This window comes from Prionailurus bengalensis, chromosome A2 (genome assembly GCF_016509475.1).
Source record: "Prionailurus bengalensis isolate Pbe53 chromosome A2, Fcat_Pben_1.1_paternal_pri, whole genome shotgun sequence".
NCBI lineage: Eukaryota > Metazoa > Chordata > Mammalia > Carnivora > Felidae > Prionailurus > Prionailurus bengalensis.
This window is the reverse complement of record NC_057348.1, coordinates 8648654-8666481: the sequence shown is the minus strand read 5'-3', so window position 1 is coordinate 8666481 and position 17828 is coordinate 8648654. Positions and strand designations below refer to the sequence as shown.

The 17828-nt window shown below is 57.7% G+C and overlaps 1 protein-coding gene across 4 annotated transcripts; it reads left to right on the top strand.

The window, feature by feature from the left end:
- Nucleotides 1–367: 367 nt before the first annotated feature.
- On the top strand, nt 368–17643 carry ELAVL3 (ELAV like RNA binding protein 3). Of its 4 annotated transcripts, none has more exons than XM_043586616.1 (7): nt 368–769; nt 7031–7247; nt 7572–7675; nt 11193–11346; nt 11490–11715; nt 12390–12428; nt 14031–17643. In XM_043586616.1, the coding sequence occupies exons 1-7, from the start codon at nt 761–763 to the stop codon at nt 14380–14382; spliced, it is 1101 nt and encodes a 366-aa protein (XP_043442551.1). In that variant the 5' UTR covers nt 368–760; the 3' UTR covers nt 14383–17643. The 4 variants fall into 4 exon arrangements, with proteins under 4 accessions (XP_043442551.1, XP_043442552.1, XP_043442550.1 ...); XM_043586617.1 differs by having other exon boundaries at nt 7028–7247; nt 14052–17643; XM_043586615.1 differs by having other exon boundaries at nt 7028–7247.
- The last annotated feature ends 185 nt before the right edge of the window (nt 17644–17828 follow it).

Genomic DNA, 17828 nt, shown 5'->3' with positions numbered 1-17828 from the left:
CGGATCTCCCTCTTTGCTCCAATAGCTCAGGTCGTTGGACAGAGGAGGGGAGCCTTCCCTGTCTTGCGGGCAGAAAGCCCGCCCAAGAAGGGGCGGAAATGCAGGAAGCAGGGTCCACGGGGGCAGAGGGGCCCGAAAATGGCAACCAGAGCCCCCAGGGAGTGCTTTCTGGGGGTGCGGAGTCTTAGCCAGCTCGCGCTCTCTTCCACCTGCCGCGCCGTCGGGCGCCGCGAGGAGGCGGGGCTCAGCTACCGCAGCCAATAAGCGACGCCGGCTCTGGCAGCTGCTCCTATAAAGGGCTGGGGGCGGCGGCGGCGCGGCCCAGAGCGCGGAGCGCGCAGCGCGGGCTGGAGGGTGGGAGGGAGGGCGGGCGAGGGGAGAGGACTGAGCATCCAGGACCGGACAGGCCCGGCCGGGGGGCGGCGGCGAAAGGCAGAGCGCCGCGATCTCTGTCAGGAAGCGCAACCTCCCCGGGCCCCGCGGGGCCGCGCAGGGGGCGTTCTCAATCCCGCGCCCGCTCCCTCTTTCCATCCCCTGCCGCCCGCAGGCCACCCCGGGGCCCGGCTATCCGCGCGCGCGTCCTCGGGCTCGGGCCCGTCCCCGGCCCTCGAGGGAGCCGCCGCCTTCATCGACACCTCTGCAGCGGCCGCGCCAAAGGCCGCCCGGGCGGGACCCCGGAGTGAGCATCGAGCGCCCCCCAAGGAGTGCACGACCCCCGGAGCCGCCCTCAACACGGACCGCGCCCGCCGGGCACACAAGAATGGTCACTGTAGGTATTCCCTTGTCGCTGAGAGAGAAGCTGGGTGGGGAGGGGTTAGGCACAGCCTCCGCGGAGATGGCGGGTGGGGGGGGGGGTAGGACCAGGCCTAGCTAGGCCCCGGTGGGGGGGGTAGGACCGAGCCTCGGGGCCTGAGAGTGGGCAGGACCGCACCCAGAGTGCTGGGGGCGCATAGAGTCTGGTCTGAGAGGCCTTAGGAAGCCGAACTCTGATTTGGGGAGGCGTCCTACGGCGTCCTGGGGGCGGGATTGCCCCCCTCCAGCAAGCCTGATGGGGGAGGGGCCGCAGCAGCGGAGGATGCCTTCTCCATCCAGGCCCGGACCCCGCAGGCCGCCCAGGCAAACGCAGGGCTCCTATCACTGGTGCTGGGCCAGGACAAGGCGGCAAGCCGTTCCCGAGAGCCCCGGGGAATCGGGTGGCGTCGGATCGCGCGCCCCGGGCCGCGGCCGCGCCCGGGGAGCCGGGCGTCTCGTCCTCGAGCCCGTCGACCTTGCGGCAAGCGGGGAGGGGAGAGGAGGGGGCGCGCCCGGAGGCCCCGCGGGCCCGCCGCCGCTGCCGCCGCGTCCCTTTGTTTCTCGGAGCTTCTTAGCGGGCCGTAGCCTCGCGCGGGCGCCTCAGGCTTCGGGGAGGGGGAGGGGAGAGGAGGGCCCGCGGGGGGGTGCTTCCTGGCTCCTGGGCCCCCGCCCCACGGGGGATGGGGTAAGGAGCTCAAGGATGTCCCCTAGGCCAGGTCCAGGCGCCCCACCCTTCCTGGGCTCTGGGCCTCGGGGTGACCTTGAGCGCGCCCGCCTGCACGCCCGCGCCGCTCGCCCCACTCCCGGTGCTTTCAGCAGCCACCGAGCTGGTCAGCTCCCGAGCCCGCGGCCACGCCCGGCCACGCCCTGTATAACCACGCCCCTGCCCCGCCCATCCGGACCCCGCCCCCTGGGGCCCCCGGGGCCCGGCCTCGCCCGAGCCCTCGGATTTCCACTCGGCTACCCGGGCGTATCCCGGGGGCGGGGCTGGCCAGTTCTAGCCCCACCCCGGCTCCACCCCCGCCCCCGCCGCGCGACTCCGCTCCCCGCGCCGCCGCGCGTCCTTTGTCTGGTCCCAGCGCCCAGGCCTCCTTCTTCCGTACTTACTGTCTTTCTGGTCTGTGTGTGTGTGTGTCTGTGCCCTGTGTCTCTGGGCCTCTTCTTGGAGTCGTGGCGAGCACAGTGGGTGGGGGGATGCTCAGCACTCCCTCCATGTCTGGGACTCTGGGACCCGCCCACCTGGCTCAGAGAAAGGAGGCCCTGAGAGGCCCTGCTTCCCTGCTGTGTGACCTTAGGTCGGCTCTCTCCCTTCTCTGGGCCTCAGGCTGCAAACTTAGGGGCGAGACGTGAGTGCAGCCTCCTGAGGACCCTCAGAACCCCCACAACAGTCCAGCATCCATTCCTCTGATCTGTCCCCTCATTTAAAAGAGGGAAACGAATGCACAAAAGGGCGAGGGTGTGGTCAGAGGTCACACAAGGGCCTTGAAGCCCTGGAAGGCCTGGTTACTCCACTGGCGGACACTCGGGCAGAGGTCCACCATGAGAACAGGCTGGGAGGAAGTGAGGGGATAGACTGAGACAGTGAGGGCCCTGCATGGATGGAGAAGGGCCCAGAAGTGGGAGGCCTAGTTAGCACCACGTGGTGGCCTAGCCTTACCATGCATAGCCACTCAATGCCCTATTGTCGCCAGTATCCAGGCATCTATCATTGTGACTGGGGCCAGGGGGCCCAGCTAGGGGCCAAGGGGGTCAGACACAGAAGGGTCTACATAGAGAGTGACTGCAGGTGTATCCGCTGCAAAATCCATATGTCATGTATGTGCAATGGTGCAAAAGAGTTGGAAAAAGAGTGGCTGAGAGAGAAAGGGGGAGAGAGACAGGCTCAGAGGGGAGAGAAGAAGAGAGAAACAGGGGCGGGGGTCGGGGGTGGGGAGGGAGAGAGAAACAGAAAGAGGTACGGATCCAGAGGAAGAGCTGGAGAGACTGGGAGGAAAGGTTCTATTGCTCCCACTTGATCTCTGCCTATCCATCTTTGGCCTGCCCTCCTCCCCTCTGACTTCACCCCTCCACTCCTGTCCTGGGACAGCCCTCCAAGGTCCCTGTGATCCCGGAGTCATCCCAGGCCACGCATTTGTCACGGGCTGGGGCAGAGCGGGTGTGGTCTCCACCAATCCGATCCCTATTATCGGCTCAGCCGGCTGAGCTGCAGAGGAAACGCGACACTGATCCTGCTAAGCTCTGGCACAGCTGGGAGAGAGATGGGGTGGTGGGGAGATTAGTAGGCTGGGTCTCAAGATCCTGGATAGGAACCCCAATTACCTTTTAACCGCGTCCAAGCTGAGGACATTTGGGGTGGCCCTGGGGGCTCTGTCTGGAGTAATCAGATCAGTAGTCAAACTCCATCGCTCCCACGGCTCCGTGTCATCCCCAGGCAAATCACAGGTCCCTCTGACCCTCGCTTTCTCCGCCTGAGAAACGGAGGTGATCCCCAGCTTTCAGTGTGGTTGTGGGAAGTCAGTGAAACCTTTGCACCTGCTCAGTGCCTGGCCACATAGTAGGGGCTCCAGACCTGGAACGGGTTTTGTACTGTTAACTATTCTGGGGACTCCCAGCGCAGACATCATCAACCAATCACAGAACTCTAGTCTGTTGAGCCAGAAGGGAATACAGAACCCATCTTTGTACGTGGGAAACCTCTGTGCCATATCTTTAGTGGAGGGACAGGGGCCCGGAGAGGCAATGTGAGCGTCAGAAGATGCACAGTGAGGAGGGTGGGGCCAGGAGCTGGCACCTGATGGTCCCCAGCAAGCATTTGTTGAATTGACTGAGTAGACTTGGCCTGCAGAGTGGGATTAAATGCGGGGACACAGCTTCACTTTGCTGTTATTTTCACTATTGTTGGCCTTTTTGTTAGTCAAGTGGGCTGATGTCCAAGCTCCGGATTTGAATTCTTGACCCACCATTTGCGAGCTCCCTAACCTTGTATAAATCCCTACCCCTTCATGGAGACTGTTTCCTCTTCTGTCAAATGGAGAAAAGAGTGCCATAATGTTCAATGTTGGGAGAGCAGGCCCTCAATACATGGCCACGCTATCAGGAAGGTATTAATCTTATGAAACTGGGCGCAGATCTGTAACGGGCGTTACTGTCTTATTGCCGGCGCCTATGGCAGACATTGCTCATCAACCCAGTGCATGATCCTGCTCCGTCTGGATGTGGCTTCAGAATAACCCTCCAGCCAGCCCCCAGACAGCCACTCTCAGCCAACTGGAGATGCAGGGGGGTTGACCCTCAGGGCCATCCTTTTAATAAGAATAAATGGAAAGGAAACAGAGGCCCAAAGAAGAGCTACGATCACCCCCCCCCCCCCGAGGATACACAGCTAGAAGGTGCCCCCCACCCCCGCCCCCGTGCCTTGGCCACTGTCATTAAAAACAGTTCTGACGTCCGCCAACATATCCAGGTTTGAAATCAAGTGCCGCATGCATATATCACTCAGCGTCTCTGAGCTCTCTCACTTATAAAATGGAGACTGTGTGGCCATCTCTAAAGCTGATTGGGAGAAATAAGGGAAATGTTGCCTGTAAGCACCTCACCCGGTGCCTGGCTCACAGAAGATGTCCGAGGGGCAGGATGAGTATTACCAGCCGTATTTTGAGGCAGGGATGGCAGACATGACGAGTTGCTTCTCACAATTGCGCTCATGGCAGACCTGGCTAACTGATCCCAGAATGCTTCCCAGCTGCGCCAGTAGCTTCAGATCCTTCGGTGGGGGTCACCGCGCCAATAATTTGGAGTTTGCAGCAAAGTGGAGCAGAGGCCCAGAAGCGTCATGTAGTCTACCTGAGGACACACGGCTGAGAAACGTTAGAGCAGCTAGAATTACAGACTCTGGATGAGGAAACCTCGCGTGCGAACCCCCGTTTCACTATTTATAAGCTGCGTGATCTTTGGTCATTTTTTTTTTTGAAGTTTATGTATTTATTTTGAGAGAAGGAGAGAGCACACAAGTGGAAGAGGGACAGAGAGAGGGAGAGAGAAAGAGAATCCCAAGCAGGCTCCATGCTGTCAGCGACCAGTCGTCAGGGCTCAAACTCACCAACTGTGTGATCGTGACCTGAGCTGAAATCAAGAGTCAGATGCTTAACTGACTGCACCACCCAGGTGCCCCGATCTTTGGTAATTTTGAAAACATCGCTGAACTTCCCTTTCCTCGTCTGTTGTCTTAGCTCAGGCTGCTATAACAAAGTACCGTCAACTGGGCAGCTTAAGCAACAGACATTTATTTATCACAAATCTTCTTCTGGATTCTGGGAAGTCCAAGATCAAGGTGCCAGCTGATTCGGTTGCTAGTAAGGACTTGCTCCCTCCTTTGCAGATGGACGTCTTCTTGCTGTGTCCTCACATTGTGGAGAGAGAGAGAATGTCTCTCCTGTCATTTTTTTGTTAAGGACATGAATCTCATTCATGAGGGTTCTGCCCTCATGACCCAATTACCTCCCAAAGGCTCCACTTCCAAATACCATCACATTGGGGGTCAAGATTTCAACATATGAAGTCGAGGGAACACAGGCTTTACGTTCATAGCATCTGTTAAGCAGGGAAAATTAAGCCCTCTTTTCAGGGTGGTTGTGAATAAGAAAAAAACAAAAACAAAACGTTGCCCACAGAGAGCTTTGCCCTATACCTGGCACACAGTATGCCCAATATTTGGGAACAAATATGGTATTGTATTTTTGGTTAAGGATGGCTGAGATGATGTGTACCTGCTGACTCTAATTCTGTAGCCACAGACATTGCTAATCAATCACAGTGATCTTTCCCGTGGAAACTGAATCTGGTTTGTAATCCTTCCTCATTTGTCCCGTTAGGAACACCCTACCAATAGATTTGATTTTTTTAGGTGAAGGCCATCCATCGGCCAACCATGCCTTGGGAGAAAAACCTAAGGACATGCTGGGTATTTTCCCTTCCCATGCCCATGACAGACAATACCAATCCATCCCAGTACTTTTCAACATATACAAATATTGAATCATGTTGTACACTTGAAACTAATATTCTATGTCAGCTATTAAAAAAACAGGTGTAGGAAAAAAGTTAACTAAAATTCAACACCCATTCTTGAAAAACGAAATCTTGTTAGGATACTAGGAATAAAATGAAGCATTCTTAATGTGATAAAGGCCATCTACACAGAATCCATATCAAAAATCAAATTTAGCTGTGAAACGTTTAAAGCATTTCCTTTAACATCCTGAATAAAGAAGCCACTGTCGCACTGTAGCCCCTGCAATAAGACAAGAAAAATAAGGAACAAGTCTAGATTGGAGATAATTAAAACTGTCCTTATTTGCAGGTGTTATTATGTGATACATTTAAATAGCTCAGGGGTGGGGCGCCTGGGTGGCGCAGTCGGTTAAGCGTCCGACTTCAGCCAGGTCACGATCTCGCGGTCCGGGAGTTCGAGCCCCGCGTCAGGCTCTGGGCTGATGGCTCAGAGCCTGGAGCCTGTTTCCGATTCTGTGTCTCCCTCTCTCTCTGCCCCTCCCCCGTTCATGCTCTGTCTCTCTCTGTCCCAAAAATAAATAAACGTTGAAAAAAAAATTTTTTTTTAAAAATAAATAAATAGCTCAGGGGTGCCTGACCAGCTCGGTCAGGAGAGCATGCGACTCTTGACCTCAGAGTTGTGAGTTCAAGCCCCACACTGGGTGTAGAGATTACCTAAAAATAAAATCTTAAAAAAATCATAAATAACAATAAGTAATAAAATGAAAAAGAGCTCAGTGGGGAAAACGTGGGGGTAAATGCCTAGTGGGAAAATTATGCATGAAGCAAAAGAAATATTAACACATCTGGGATGGGGATGAGGGCAGTCCCTCATCCTTTGATGGATGAGGGCAGTCCATGGCTAGGGAGGAGCTTATGAGGACTTCAAAGCTAATAAAAATATATTTCTTATTCTGAAGACAAAGGTGTTCATTTTACTCTTCTGGAAATGCACAGACTGATTTTAGGCAAACAGGCAAATGTAGACACCAGACATGTATGGAATTTTTCACAGTAAAATCACACGTAAGGTGCTATGCCTGATGCTGGAGGAGTGGAAGAGATTAATAGGATAATATGTTGTCCTCTCTCCATGTTTAAGCCCATGTCAGACATGACTGATGCATCACCACTGATCCCTGGTGTGGGGACTGGGCCGTGAGCGGGTGTGGCCTGTTATCTCCAGCAGATACTCGGGGCCATGGAGTCTCAGGTGGCGGGGGGCCCGGCCGGCCCGGCCCTGCCCAACGGGCCACTCCTTGGTACAAATGGAGCCACTGATGACAGCAAGACCAACCTCATCGTCAACTACCTGCCCCAGAACATGACCCAGGACGAGTTCAAGAGTCTCTTCGGCAGCATTGGTGACATCGAATCCTGCAAGTTGGTTCGGGATAAGATCACAGGTGTGGCTGCTGGCAGGTGGGGAGGGAGGAGACAGAGATAGTAGTCTGGGGAGCACGGGTGTGATGGGGGCAGGTAGCACCCTGGGGGATCGGAGGTGCGATGGGGAGACAGGTATGACCCCCGGTAGGGTATCCCGGGGGTGATGGGGGCAGGCAGGACTCTGGGGGATCTGAGGTGTCCTGGGGACAGGGTGGTACTGGGTGGGAGAATACCAAGGGGGGGGATTTCGGTCAACCTTGAGTGACGGCGGTCAGCCTCTCAGGACTGGGTCTGGGAGGACCCTGGTAGGTGTGGGGAGGTCGTCACCCTGGTCCCGCCCACAGGGCAGAGCCTCGGTTATGGGTTTGTGAACTACTCTGATCCCAACGATGCAGACAAAGCCATCAACACCCTCAACGGCCTCAAACTGCAGACGAAGACCATCAAGGTTAGTGCGCTCATTTTCCTCTGTGGCCCATCCCCCCTTGCTGCCCACCTGCAACCGTCCCCAATCCCCCACATCACTTCCCCTTGGACTACCCCCTTCACTGCCACTCAACCCGCGTGTCGCCTACCTTCCTCACTGCCAGCCCTCCTACCCCGTGGCTCATCCTCTGAGGGATTCAGACTCTCCCCTAAGAATTCCTGGCTGGGCACCCAGGGTCCGATGGCTCTGCCTCTCTGAACCTCAGTTTCCTCATTAGTCAGTGAGAATACCGGCTCTACATTCTCTGCTGGCTCAGGGAGGTAGCCATCCCATTGGCAGTAGGAGAGTGACCAGGGTGTGATGGGCAGCCCCCCCCTTGCCTTTGTCATGGAAATGGAGAGGGGTGGGGGTCCATCTGCCATCTGGAGCCTAATTAGGGTCTGGGAGGGCGGGATTAGGGGTGAGCCCCTCCCCCATCTTTGTGCAATGCCCCTCCCCCCACAACCTCCCCTCTCAGCAGCTGCAGCTGGGACTCTGCTAGCCCAGGTTCCCTGGGGGGGGGATCGCCATGGAAACCCCCCTCTCTCGGTTCGCCTGGGGGTGTCTGGACTCCGCCCCACAAATCTGCTCTGGAACCTTGGGGGAGGCTGAGGGGGGGGGGCGCCCATCTGGCCCCCCGTTCTCTCTGAGAACAGAGGTGCAGGAATCTCTTCGTCTTCCCGTTGTGGGGGAGGATGAGGTCGTGACCTAATGGGTCCCTCCATGGCCAACTAGACCCAGAAGCCCTGGGGCATGAGGGGGACGGTAGTGACAAATCCAGAGGGCCACTGTATGCATGTGATGCAGTGCGCGCGCGCGCGCGTTTGTGTGTGTGTGTGTGTGTGTGTGTGTGAGATAGACCTGGGCTGGGAGCCATTGTGTTTGTGGGACACACGAGTCTGGCTACTAGACTCTGGGTGTGTCACGATGGGTCTGTGGGATGTGGTGTTTATTTCACAGGTGCTTTGTGACACTGCAAGTCTTGCTGTGACCTGGTGGGGCTGCGTGGGGGTGTCGGCTGTGCCCTACTCGGGGTGCAACGTGTGTGATGTGGGCTTGTGTGGTGGGGTGACAGGTGTGTGGTTCTGTGCCTCTTACTGTAATCATCCAAGACCCCCGGAGCCGCTGTGGATGTCACAGTGGCCCCGAGTCACCCTTTGGCTGGTGTAGCCACTAGGGCTGTGCAGAGGGTGACAAAGTGTGGCCTCGCGTCTCTGTGTGTGTCTGCCTGGGTAGCACTATGTAAGGTTGGTCCCAATTGGCTGCTTTGGCAGATTTTGCCCAAGACCTGTCCTGGTGAGGGGGGCCGGAGGAGCCCAGACCCAGGTGAGGGGCCTGGGTCAGCCCACATCATGGAAGGTTGGCAAAGACCCCCGAAGACCAACTCAGTGCCTCAAATGACCCCTGACCCCAAACACCCACGCAGGAGCTCAGGCCTCTCTTCCCCTCACCCCTCCCTCTGATTCATCAAGTCCTCACCCCTCAAAACTCACCGCCCCACGGGCAAGAGCGGAAGCCATGAAAAACGCGGCCGTGATTTTTAATTAATATTATCGAAAACAACCAGCAGCTGATGTGTCTGTGGGTTTTTTTCTCCCCGGAGGACCCCGGGTGCTCACAGTTGCATTCGTTAGAATCCCTCTACCTCCAGCCCATGAGTGCCTTCACCCTGACCCACCCCTGGCCCAATTTATTCATGTTGTTAGCTTTTTAAATTAGTTACTTCTAATGCAGGGCTATGCCCTCTCCACTCACCACCACAAACAAAAGCCGGACCCTTGACCGTGACCTTATCTACCCAGAGGTTAATTTAGAAGATACAGGAAATAGACATTGGCAGAAATAAGTGGAAAGGGCACCTCCTGTCCCCTGCTGCCCCCCGCCAGCTCTAGGCCCACCTGTCAGCATCTGGGGGCGGGCCCTGCAGACTGTGTTTCCAGGACACTGATAAGCACAACAGTGAGCTGGGGTCACACATCTCGCCACTCTGTAAATGGACTTTTCTTTCCCCCAGTTTACAATACTCACCACTGTTTCTGGGAAATAAATATACACGTCCACCATTTTTTAACCAGCTGCAGGGAGTTTCATTGTTGGTCTGGACCATAATTAATGACACAAATCGAATGCCCGTACCAAAACGCGTCTAATCCCCACTGAGAGAAGTGCTTTGGGGGGGGGGGGAGTTGAGGCGGAGGACCAAATTCAGATGGGAAGAGGACAGGGGTTACTTTTTGACTGAGACTGGAAGAAGCAAGGAGAGGAAGGGCGTTCCAGCCTGAGGGGAACAGCCAGAGCAAAGGCCCTGAGGCCGAAATGTGCCTGGTGTGTTTGAGGAACACGGGAGGAGGCTGGTGTGGCTGAAACAGAGCACTCGAGGGAGAAATTGGCAGAGATGGGAGTGAGGGTATGGGATGAGGTGGGGGGGGGGGGTTGGGCAGGGCCTTGTGGGCTGGGAGAAGGACTTGAACTGTGGGGCAGGTGGGAGCCACAGAAGGTTCTGAGCAAAGGGAGGATGTGCCCTGCCTCAGTTGCTCACAGGCGCCCCCTGGCAGCTGTGGAGGGAACAGACTGGGGAGGTTAGGGAGGTCTGTGGGAGCTCTGGTGGGAGCTGAGTAATGAGGCAGGATCCGTGGTGGATTGGATGTGGGTGTGAAAAAGACCAGCATCAAGGACAATGGGGGCCTGAGCACCCAGGAGGACAAAGCTGCCATTACTGAGCTGGGGCAAGTTGGGGACTGGATGCCGCCTCGCTGCTTGTGATCCCCTGTGGGGTGCCACGTGCGGTGCCTGGAGGCAGGTGTCACACAGGTGTGCAGTTTGGGGGTCAGGCCCACACTGGGGACGGACATTTGGGGGTCGTCAGCATTGAACTGGTGGCTAAAGACCTGAGCCACCCGGAGGGTCCCAACGTGGACGGGAAAAGGGCCAGCGTCCCAGGCTCACTTTCCAAAGGAGTAGGAAGCATTGTGTTGATGGAATGTACCTCGTGAGAGCAGGAGCTGGGGACATCTGACCTCCAGGGCCCAGCGACGACATGTTCCTCCCACCACTTTAATTTTTTTTTTTTTTTTTTAACGTCTACTTATTTATTTTGAGAGACAGAGCACAAGCAGGGGAGGGGCAGAGAGAGAGGGAGACACAGAATCCCAAGCAGGCTCAGAGCTGTCCGTGCAGAGCCCGGCTCAGGACTCAATCTCACAGACTGCGAGACCGGGACCCGAGCCGAAATTAAGACACTCAACCGACCGAGCCACCCAGGCGCCGCCCCCCACAACTTTATGCTGGCCGGCCCACATCATCATCGGCCACAGCTACGTCCCCTCCCTCAAGCCTTGGCCAGCCCCGCCCATGGAGACTACCCAAGAGATACTTGTTGAGCGAACAGACGAGGCACTTCTGCCTCCCACTGGTGGTCTGGACGTGGCCTCACCCTCCCCATCCGTGAAACGGGTCTTCCCCTCACCTCTGTCCACCTGCCCCCCTCTCCCCACTCCAGGTGTCTTATGCCAGACCCAGCTCTGCATCCATCCGAGATGCTAACCTGTACGTCAGTGGACTCCCCAAGACCATGAGCCAGAAAGAAATGGAGCAGCTCTTCTCCCAGTATGGCCGTATCATCACTTCTCGAATCCTGGTGGACCAGGTCACAGGTCAGGCTGCTGGGGATGACGCACTGGGCAAAGGCACGGAGGTGGGGCCAAAATGGAGAAACCGGGAATGGCGGGGGAGGAGCGGGGTAGAGGGCCACACAGGAGGGGGCAGGGGTGCTCATGACGCCCTCACTCCCTGGCAGGTGTCTCTCGGGGTGTGGGGTTCATCCGCTTCGACAAGAGGATTGAGGCCGAGGAGGCCATCAAAGGACTGAACGGGCAGAAGCCGCTGGGCGCGGCGGAGCCCATCACGGTCAAGTTCGCCAACAACCCGAGTCAGAAGACCGGACAGGCCCTGCTCACTCACCTCTACCAGTCGTCAGCCCGGCGCTACGCAGGCCCCCTGCACCATCAGACGCAGCGCTTCCGGTAAGCCCCCTGACGCCCCCCACAGACCCCTGGACCCCATCCCTGCAGGGCAGAGGGACGCCGGGAGGGTGCCCGCAGGCCGGGGCCACTGAGGGCGGCAGAGGGGAAATGTGTGTCTGTCAGGTGCTGAGGCCAGGCCCTCGTACGCAGCAGGCAGTCAATGTATGCAGGGCACTTTGAGTGGCATTTTCGGTGTTAGGAGTGTTAGAGTCTCCCGCTGGGGCCGCCCTTCCCTCGGGCATGGGGCTCCAGCTCTCTGCGCCCCCAGGTATCTATACCTCAAGAGAACGGAGATTGTCTGTATTTTACGAACAGAGAGGCTTTGTCACTCGCCCAACCCACCTGCCACTGCCGAGAAGAGACTCGAACCTTCCCTTCTGGGGTCCTGAGCCCCGCAGGGTGGGGGCAGGCGAGTGGGGCTGGGCGGGCCGGGCCGGGCAGGACGGGACACGGGTGCAGGCCAGGCAGCGGCAGGGCAGGCGAGAGGCAGTGCCCGAGTGACCACGGTTCCGTGCCAGGCGGTGTCCAGCCGGGCGGGGAGCCGGCGGGTGGGGGCAGGGCTGGGCTGCCGGCCGGCTGGGTGGGGGCGGGGAGGGCAGGCAGGCAGGCAGGCCGACATCACAGCTGGGGGTGTGCCCGGAGGCCACCGGTGACCACCCCTTTTGCTTCCACAGGCTGGATAATTTGCTCAACATGGCCTACGGAGTCAAGAGGTAACAGTGCTCCCCGCTGCCCCCAGCTCCCTGCCGTCCCTCCCTGGACTCTTGCCCCCATGGGCCCCCTCCCCCGCCTCACCACCGGGACTGCCAGCTTAGCTGGGTCTGCCCTGTCTGGGAATAGCGTGTCCATTAAGAGAATCAGGGGCTCTGGAACCTAGTGAATGCCTAGAAAGAGCTACCACTACTCTTTGGGTCCTGGAGGGCCTGTCCGTGGCCCCCTCCGGCCCAGGGAAAGGCCGGCCATGTTGCCTGGTCACAGCCATGCCCCCCCTCCCCCCGCCGGTTCCCACGTTAAGTCTGAGTTCCACCTGCCTCTCTTGATGGCTGGGGTCACAGGATACCACCCTCTTTTCCCGCATAGTCTGGGGACGGGCCCTGAGGCCCGCACGACCTTGTCCACATCCCCAGCCCTGTGAAGGTCCCCGTGTTTATTGCATCGCGAGCTGTTGAGCACACACTGAGTGCCGGGCGCTGGGCTCGGGGCTGGGGACCCAACGTGGCCCGGCCAGACGTGATCCCTCGTGGAGATGAAATGCTGTTGAGCACAGGGCTTGGCACGTAGTGAGCGCTCAATAAAAGTAGCCGCTCGGACGATTACTGTTCCTGTTGTCAATTACCTCAGTCTAGCAGGGAGGGAGCAGCGAGCAGGGCTGGGAAGGGGGCAGGAGAAGAGGTGAGGGGGACCCAGCAGAGACCCCCGCCCACCCCGACACGCCCAAGGTGCCAGGGCCTGTGCAGAATCGGGAAGGAGGGAGCAAGCAGTGAGTCCCCAGTGGTCACACTGAACGGGGCAGACCCTGGGGCTCCCCCTGAATTGAGTGAGGCCTGGGGGGCAGGAAGGCAGCGAGGCACGTGGGTGGAGCCAATCCTGTCCGTCAGTCGGTCCGTCAACAAACCCTCCCAGGGGCCCTGCTGTTCCAGGAGCTGTTCTGGGCTGGGGCACCGCAGGGAAGGTGGAGTGGATCCTAAATATACAATCTGAACAGGAAAAGGCTGGCAAGGGTCAGAGGAAGGCGGCGGGCAGCGAGGCCGCTGCCCTGGGACCTGATAACGCAGGGCAGCGCTTCACCGGTTGCAGTCATGGCCTGGCCTTGCGCGGTGCCCTTCTGGCCACGTAGGGGTAGCAGGGTGACCAGGGGCAAAGGGGGCACAGCGTTGCAGAGGGCAGCGTGGGGTTGGTGGGGGGAGGGCAAAAGAGGGGTGGGAAAATCTGCCAAGGGAGGAGTAGTGGTCAGGAGTGGGGAAGGGGTCGGGGTCAACAGGGCCAAGGACCCAGTAGGGTCAAAGGTTGTGGGGTCAGGGTGCAGACTGGGGCTCTAGGCAGGAGTGTGAGTGAGGGCCTAATGTGCAGGGAAGGTCACAAGTTATAGGTCAGGATGGAGACCGGGGGCCAGTGTCTCAGAGCAGGCCGCAGTTTAAGGTGTCTCGCGTGGGGTCAGAGGTGGAGGTCGCGAGGCCGTGGCTGGCTCAGGACGATGCAGGGATCACACGGTCCCAAGATCGTGGCACGCCCAGCAGTCATGACCACATCAGGGGTCACAGGGACTCAGGGGTGTGCCGGGGGTCAGGGCAGAGCCCGCGTGACCCCCAAAGTAGTCCCCTGTCGCTCATCGCCAGGTTCTCGCCCATCGCCATCGACGGCATGAGTGGCCTCGCGGGTGTGGGCCTTTCGGGGGGCGCGGCGGGCGCTGGCTGGTGTATCTTCGTGTACAACCTGTCACCGGAGGCAGACGAGAGTGTGCTGTGGCAGCTGTTTGGGCCCTTCGGGGCCGTCACCAACGTCAAGGTCATCCGCGACTTCACCACCAACAAGTGCAAGGGCTTCGGCTTCGTCACTATGACCAACTACGACGAAGCGGCCATGGCCATCGCCAGCCTCAATGGCTACCGCCTGGGCGAGCGCGTGCTGCAGGTGTCCTTCAAGACCAGCAAACAGCACAAGGCCTGAGCCACCGCCGCCCGCCCTCCCCACCCTCCCCGGGCAGCAGAGAGAGAGAGAAAGAGAGAGAGAGGGGCCCCGAGAGAGACAGCGCAGGCAGACCACCGACGGCACACGGGCCCCGCATCCCTGCGGAAGCCACAGGGTGAGCACTCGGGGTGGGAGAGTCTGCAGGGGATGGGGGGGTGCCTGGGGGTCCCCTCCCCGTCCTCCTGCCCCCACCCCAGGCTGGGCTGTTCACTCTCTCGTCTTGGTTTTGTTCATGGCGATGGTTTTTGTTTCTTTTTTCGGCTAAAAAGAAAGCAGAGATGTGCCCCCACCCCGCCTTCAACCACCCTCCACGGGATGGCTTTGCAGGGGCGCTGGGGGTGCCCCCCAGACCCCCTTGCCCAGGCCTCCCCAACACCTAGATGAGCCTGAGGGGAGGGGGGGAACAGGTTTAAAAATCCCCAAAAAAGCAAAACGGAGGAGGGGTGTGGGCATCCCTGGCCCAGAGCCCCCTGGTTGGAGTATGAGGAGCAGGGGGAGGGGCTGGAAACAGAAACAAAATGAAAAAAAAAGGGGGGGGTGGGAGGGGAAGAAAAACTCTATTTTTGTAAAAAGGGAAAAAAGACCTCGTGGAGAATTTTTACTGGGGATTCTTGAACTTGAAAAAAAAAAACACAAAAAAAGACAAAAAAAAAAAAAAGAAAATATTTTGGCAGGTTATGTTTACCAACTGGGGCAGGGGCAGGGAGCAGGGCTTGGGGCCCGGGGGTCCACGGGGCCGCACAGAGAAACACAGCCACGCAAAGACATGCGGGGGCACGCGCACACACACATCCTGCAGGGACACACGGAAGCACTGACAGACCCAGAGACGCACCCCGGACACCTTCCAGGAGCTCGCTGGCCAGATTCAGACACGCAGACAGACATATGGATAATCACGGGAGACCCAAGTATGTACGGGGCTATGTAGACGAGGCCGCGGGCAAATGCAGCCACAGGTGGGTGCGGGGTACACACATTTCCACGTGGACACGGGAAAGTAGAGACAGATACATTCGGACACACCAGTCGAGACACGCCATCACGGAGACACAGACACAACACCCAGGAGACACAGACATGCACAAAGCCTCCCTCAGGCCCAGGCGAGAGGTCGTAGCCCAGATCCTGGCCCAGTCCGCTTCCTCCAGCTAGGCGGCCGGGCCTCCTCCGGACACGTGGCCCCACTCGCCCCAGGTTCTCTGCAGAGCTCTCTCCTGGCTCATCGGTGGTCCCTGCGGCCCACGAACACAGGCGTGCACACACAGCATCCATGCATCCAAACACACGATACCTCGTTTCACTTTTGGCGTCATGGCGGGCTGGAGGCAGCCCCCCCCCCCCAACACTTGAGGCCAAAGGACCCCCTGTCCCCGGGGCTGAACCTCCCTGGGCCGAGACCCTGGCCCAGAGGCAGAGGGGGGAGGCTGGGCCCTGAGCCTTCCCCCTCCCCCAGGGGCCTCCCCAGCAGGAAGTACCCGCTGTTCCCTCCAGTCCCCCTCCCCCCAGCCCCCCGAATTCCCTTCCCACCCACTTGTCACCCCCTTTCAGTTTGTTGGGTTTTTCCGTCTTTCCAAATTCCCGAGGGCGGTGGACGCAGCCCCCCATCCCAAGCCCCGGTCCCCCACCGGCTTCTGTCTGGATTTTCCATTCTCCTAGTTTTCATTCTTTGTAAGACAAAAAAAAAAAAAAAAAAAATCCAACAGAAGCCAGAGGCCGGAGCCCCTGGGAGCCCTCGCAGCCCCCCACCCCCCGCAGTGGGCCCAGTCAGAACTGAGAATTGCAAACCCCGAATTCAGCTTCAGTTGCCCCTTCCTCCGGTGTCCCTGCGTTTGGTGTCCGGCCATGGCCCCATCTGACTGCCCAGCTCTCTCTCCCCCACCCCTCCCGGTGTTTGTTATTAAACGTCTGTGGAGCTTCTGCTGCAAGGAACAAAAAGAAAAAAAAAAAAATCAAAAAAGCGACAAAAAAACACAAACAGAAGAGAAAAAAAGCAACAAAAAAAGGAAGAAAAATAAACACACAGAAGAGATTAAAAAAAGAAAAAAAAAAAAAAAGAAAAAAAAAAAGACATAAACTGGCACCAGTTAACTTTCTTGTACTTTTTTGCCGAATTTAGCTTCTTGTAGTTTTAACTTATTGCTATGTTAACTATTTATTCTCCTTGTTGCCCTGTAAGGACATTTGTGTATATTTCTGTTACTTCATCCAGTTTGCAAGTTTAAAGGAACCACGATGTTCTCTTTGTTTCTTTAAGTTTTGCTGAGACGTGGTTATGCCTAATTTATTTATAAAAGGGGAAGTGGAATCATTAAAGTAATAATAATTATTAATAACAGTAATGGTAGCCGAGCAGCGCCCGGGGGGGCGTGTGCTCTGTGGGGCGGTCCCCGCGGCCAGCGACGTCCGGGGTCTCAATGGGATTCTTTTTTGCTCGTCTTGAGAATTTTTTCAGTCCTATTTAGCTGGTGAAAACCCTAGCTTGTTCTTGATACACGAACCTATTTATTCTTGTGGTTTTTAAGTCCTCAACCTCCCAGCTCCCCTCCAGCAGGGCGGGCACCCCCAGCGGGTCCACCCCTCTCCCTCTGCTGTTTCTTGGGGCTTTCTCCCCTCCGACCTCCGAGCGCGGGGACACGTGGGCACACGTGGGCAGCGTGCAGGAGGCGTCTGTGAGCAATAAGGGATGGGTTTGTCCCCTACCCTGGGGCAGCCAGGCTCTGCGGAGGGGGCACCTCCCCACCCCCCCCACCCCCACTGAGGCCTAGGCCCCTGACACCCCCAAATCTGGGAGGGGACTTCTTTTTCTAAAACACAGAACTCAGCCCAGCCAGGCCCCCTCCCCAGAGGCCAGCCCCTCACCCCAGGGGCTGGGGGTGGGGGGGCACCTGGGGGTCTTCCACATCCCTGGGGGTCAGGGGCAGGGCCCGTGGGATGGGGGCTCAGCCCCTCCAGCCCTCCCTTCATCCTGTTATTTATTCAGAAGGTTTCAAATCACGACAGAGTCCATGTTGGAGGTGATAAAGAACTGTAAAAAAACAAAAAAACAAAAAAAAGACAAAAAAACAAAAAAAAAGACAAAAAAAATCACAAAAACCCAAAACCCAACAAGAACACTTTGCGTTGCGTTTAGACTATTTATTACCGGGATTACAGGCCTGGCCGCGGTAACAGACTTTTACATGGAATTGTTTAATTATTTGTACTTTTCATGCCAGAAAATAAAAGTTCAGAATCTTACGGCCTCGGCTCATCTGTGTGCGGGTGGGTGGGAGGGGAGCGTTAGGAGCGTGTGCCCTGACTGCGTGGCCATTCCTAGGCTGCCGTCCCCCTCTGGGCCCAGCTCTCATCTGCAGCCCCTGGGCCTCCCCAGGACACACGAGACTCGGGTGGGGCGGGTGGGAAACTGACGCAGGCAGAAACCC

Coding starts and splice junctions, on each gene's coding strand:
- ELAVL3 (XM_043586615.1), top strand. Junction 7,248..7,571: donor GGTTCGGGATAAGATCACAG/GTGTGGCTGCTG, acceptor TCCCGCCCACAG/GGCAGAGCCTCGGTTATGGG. Junction 11,716..12,389: donor CATCAGACGCAGCGCTTCCG/GTAAGCCCCCTG, acceptor TTGCTTCCACAG/GCTGGATAATTTGCTCAACA.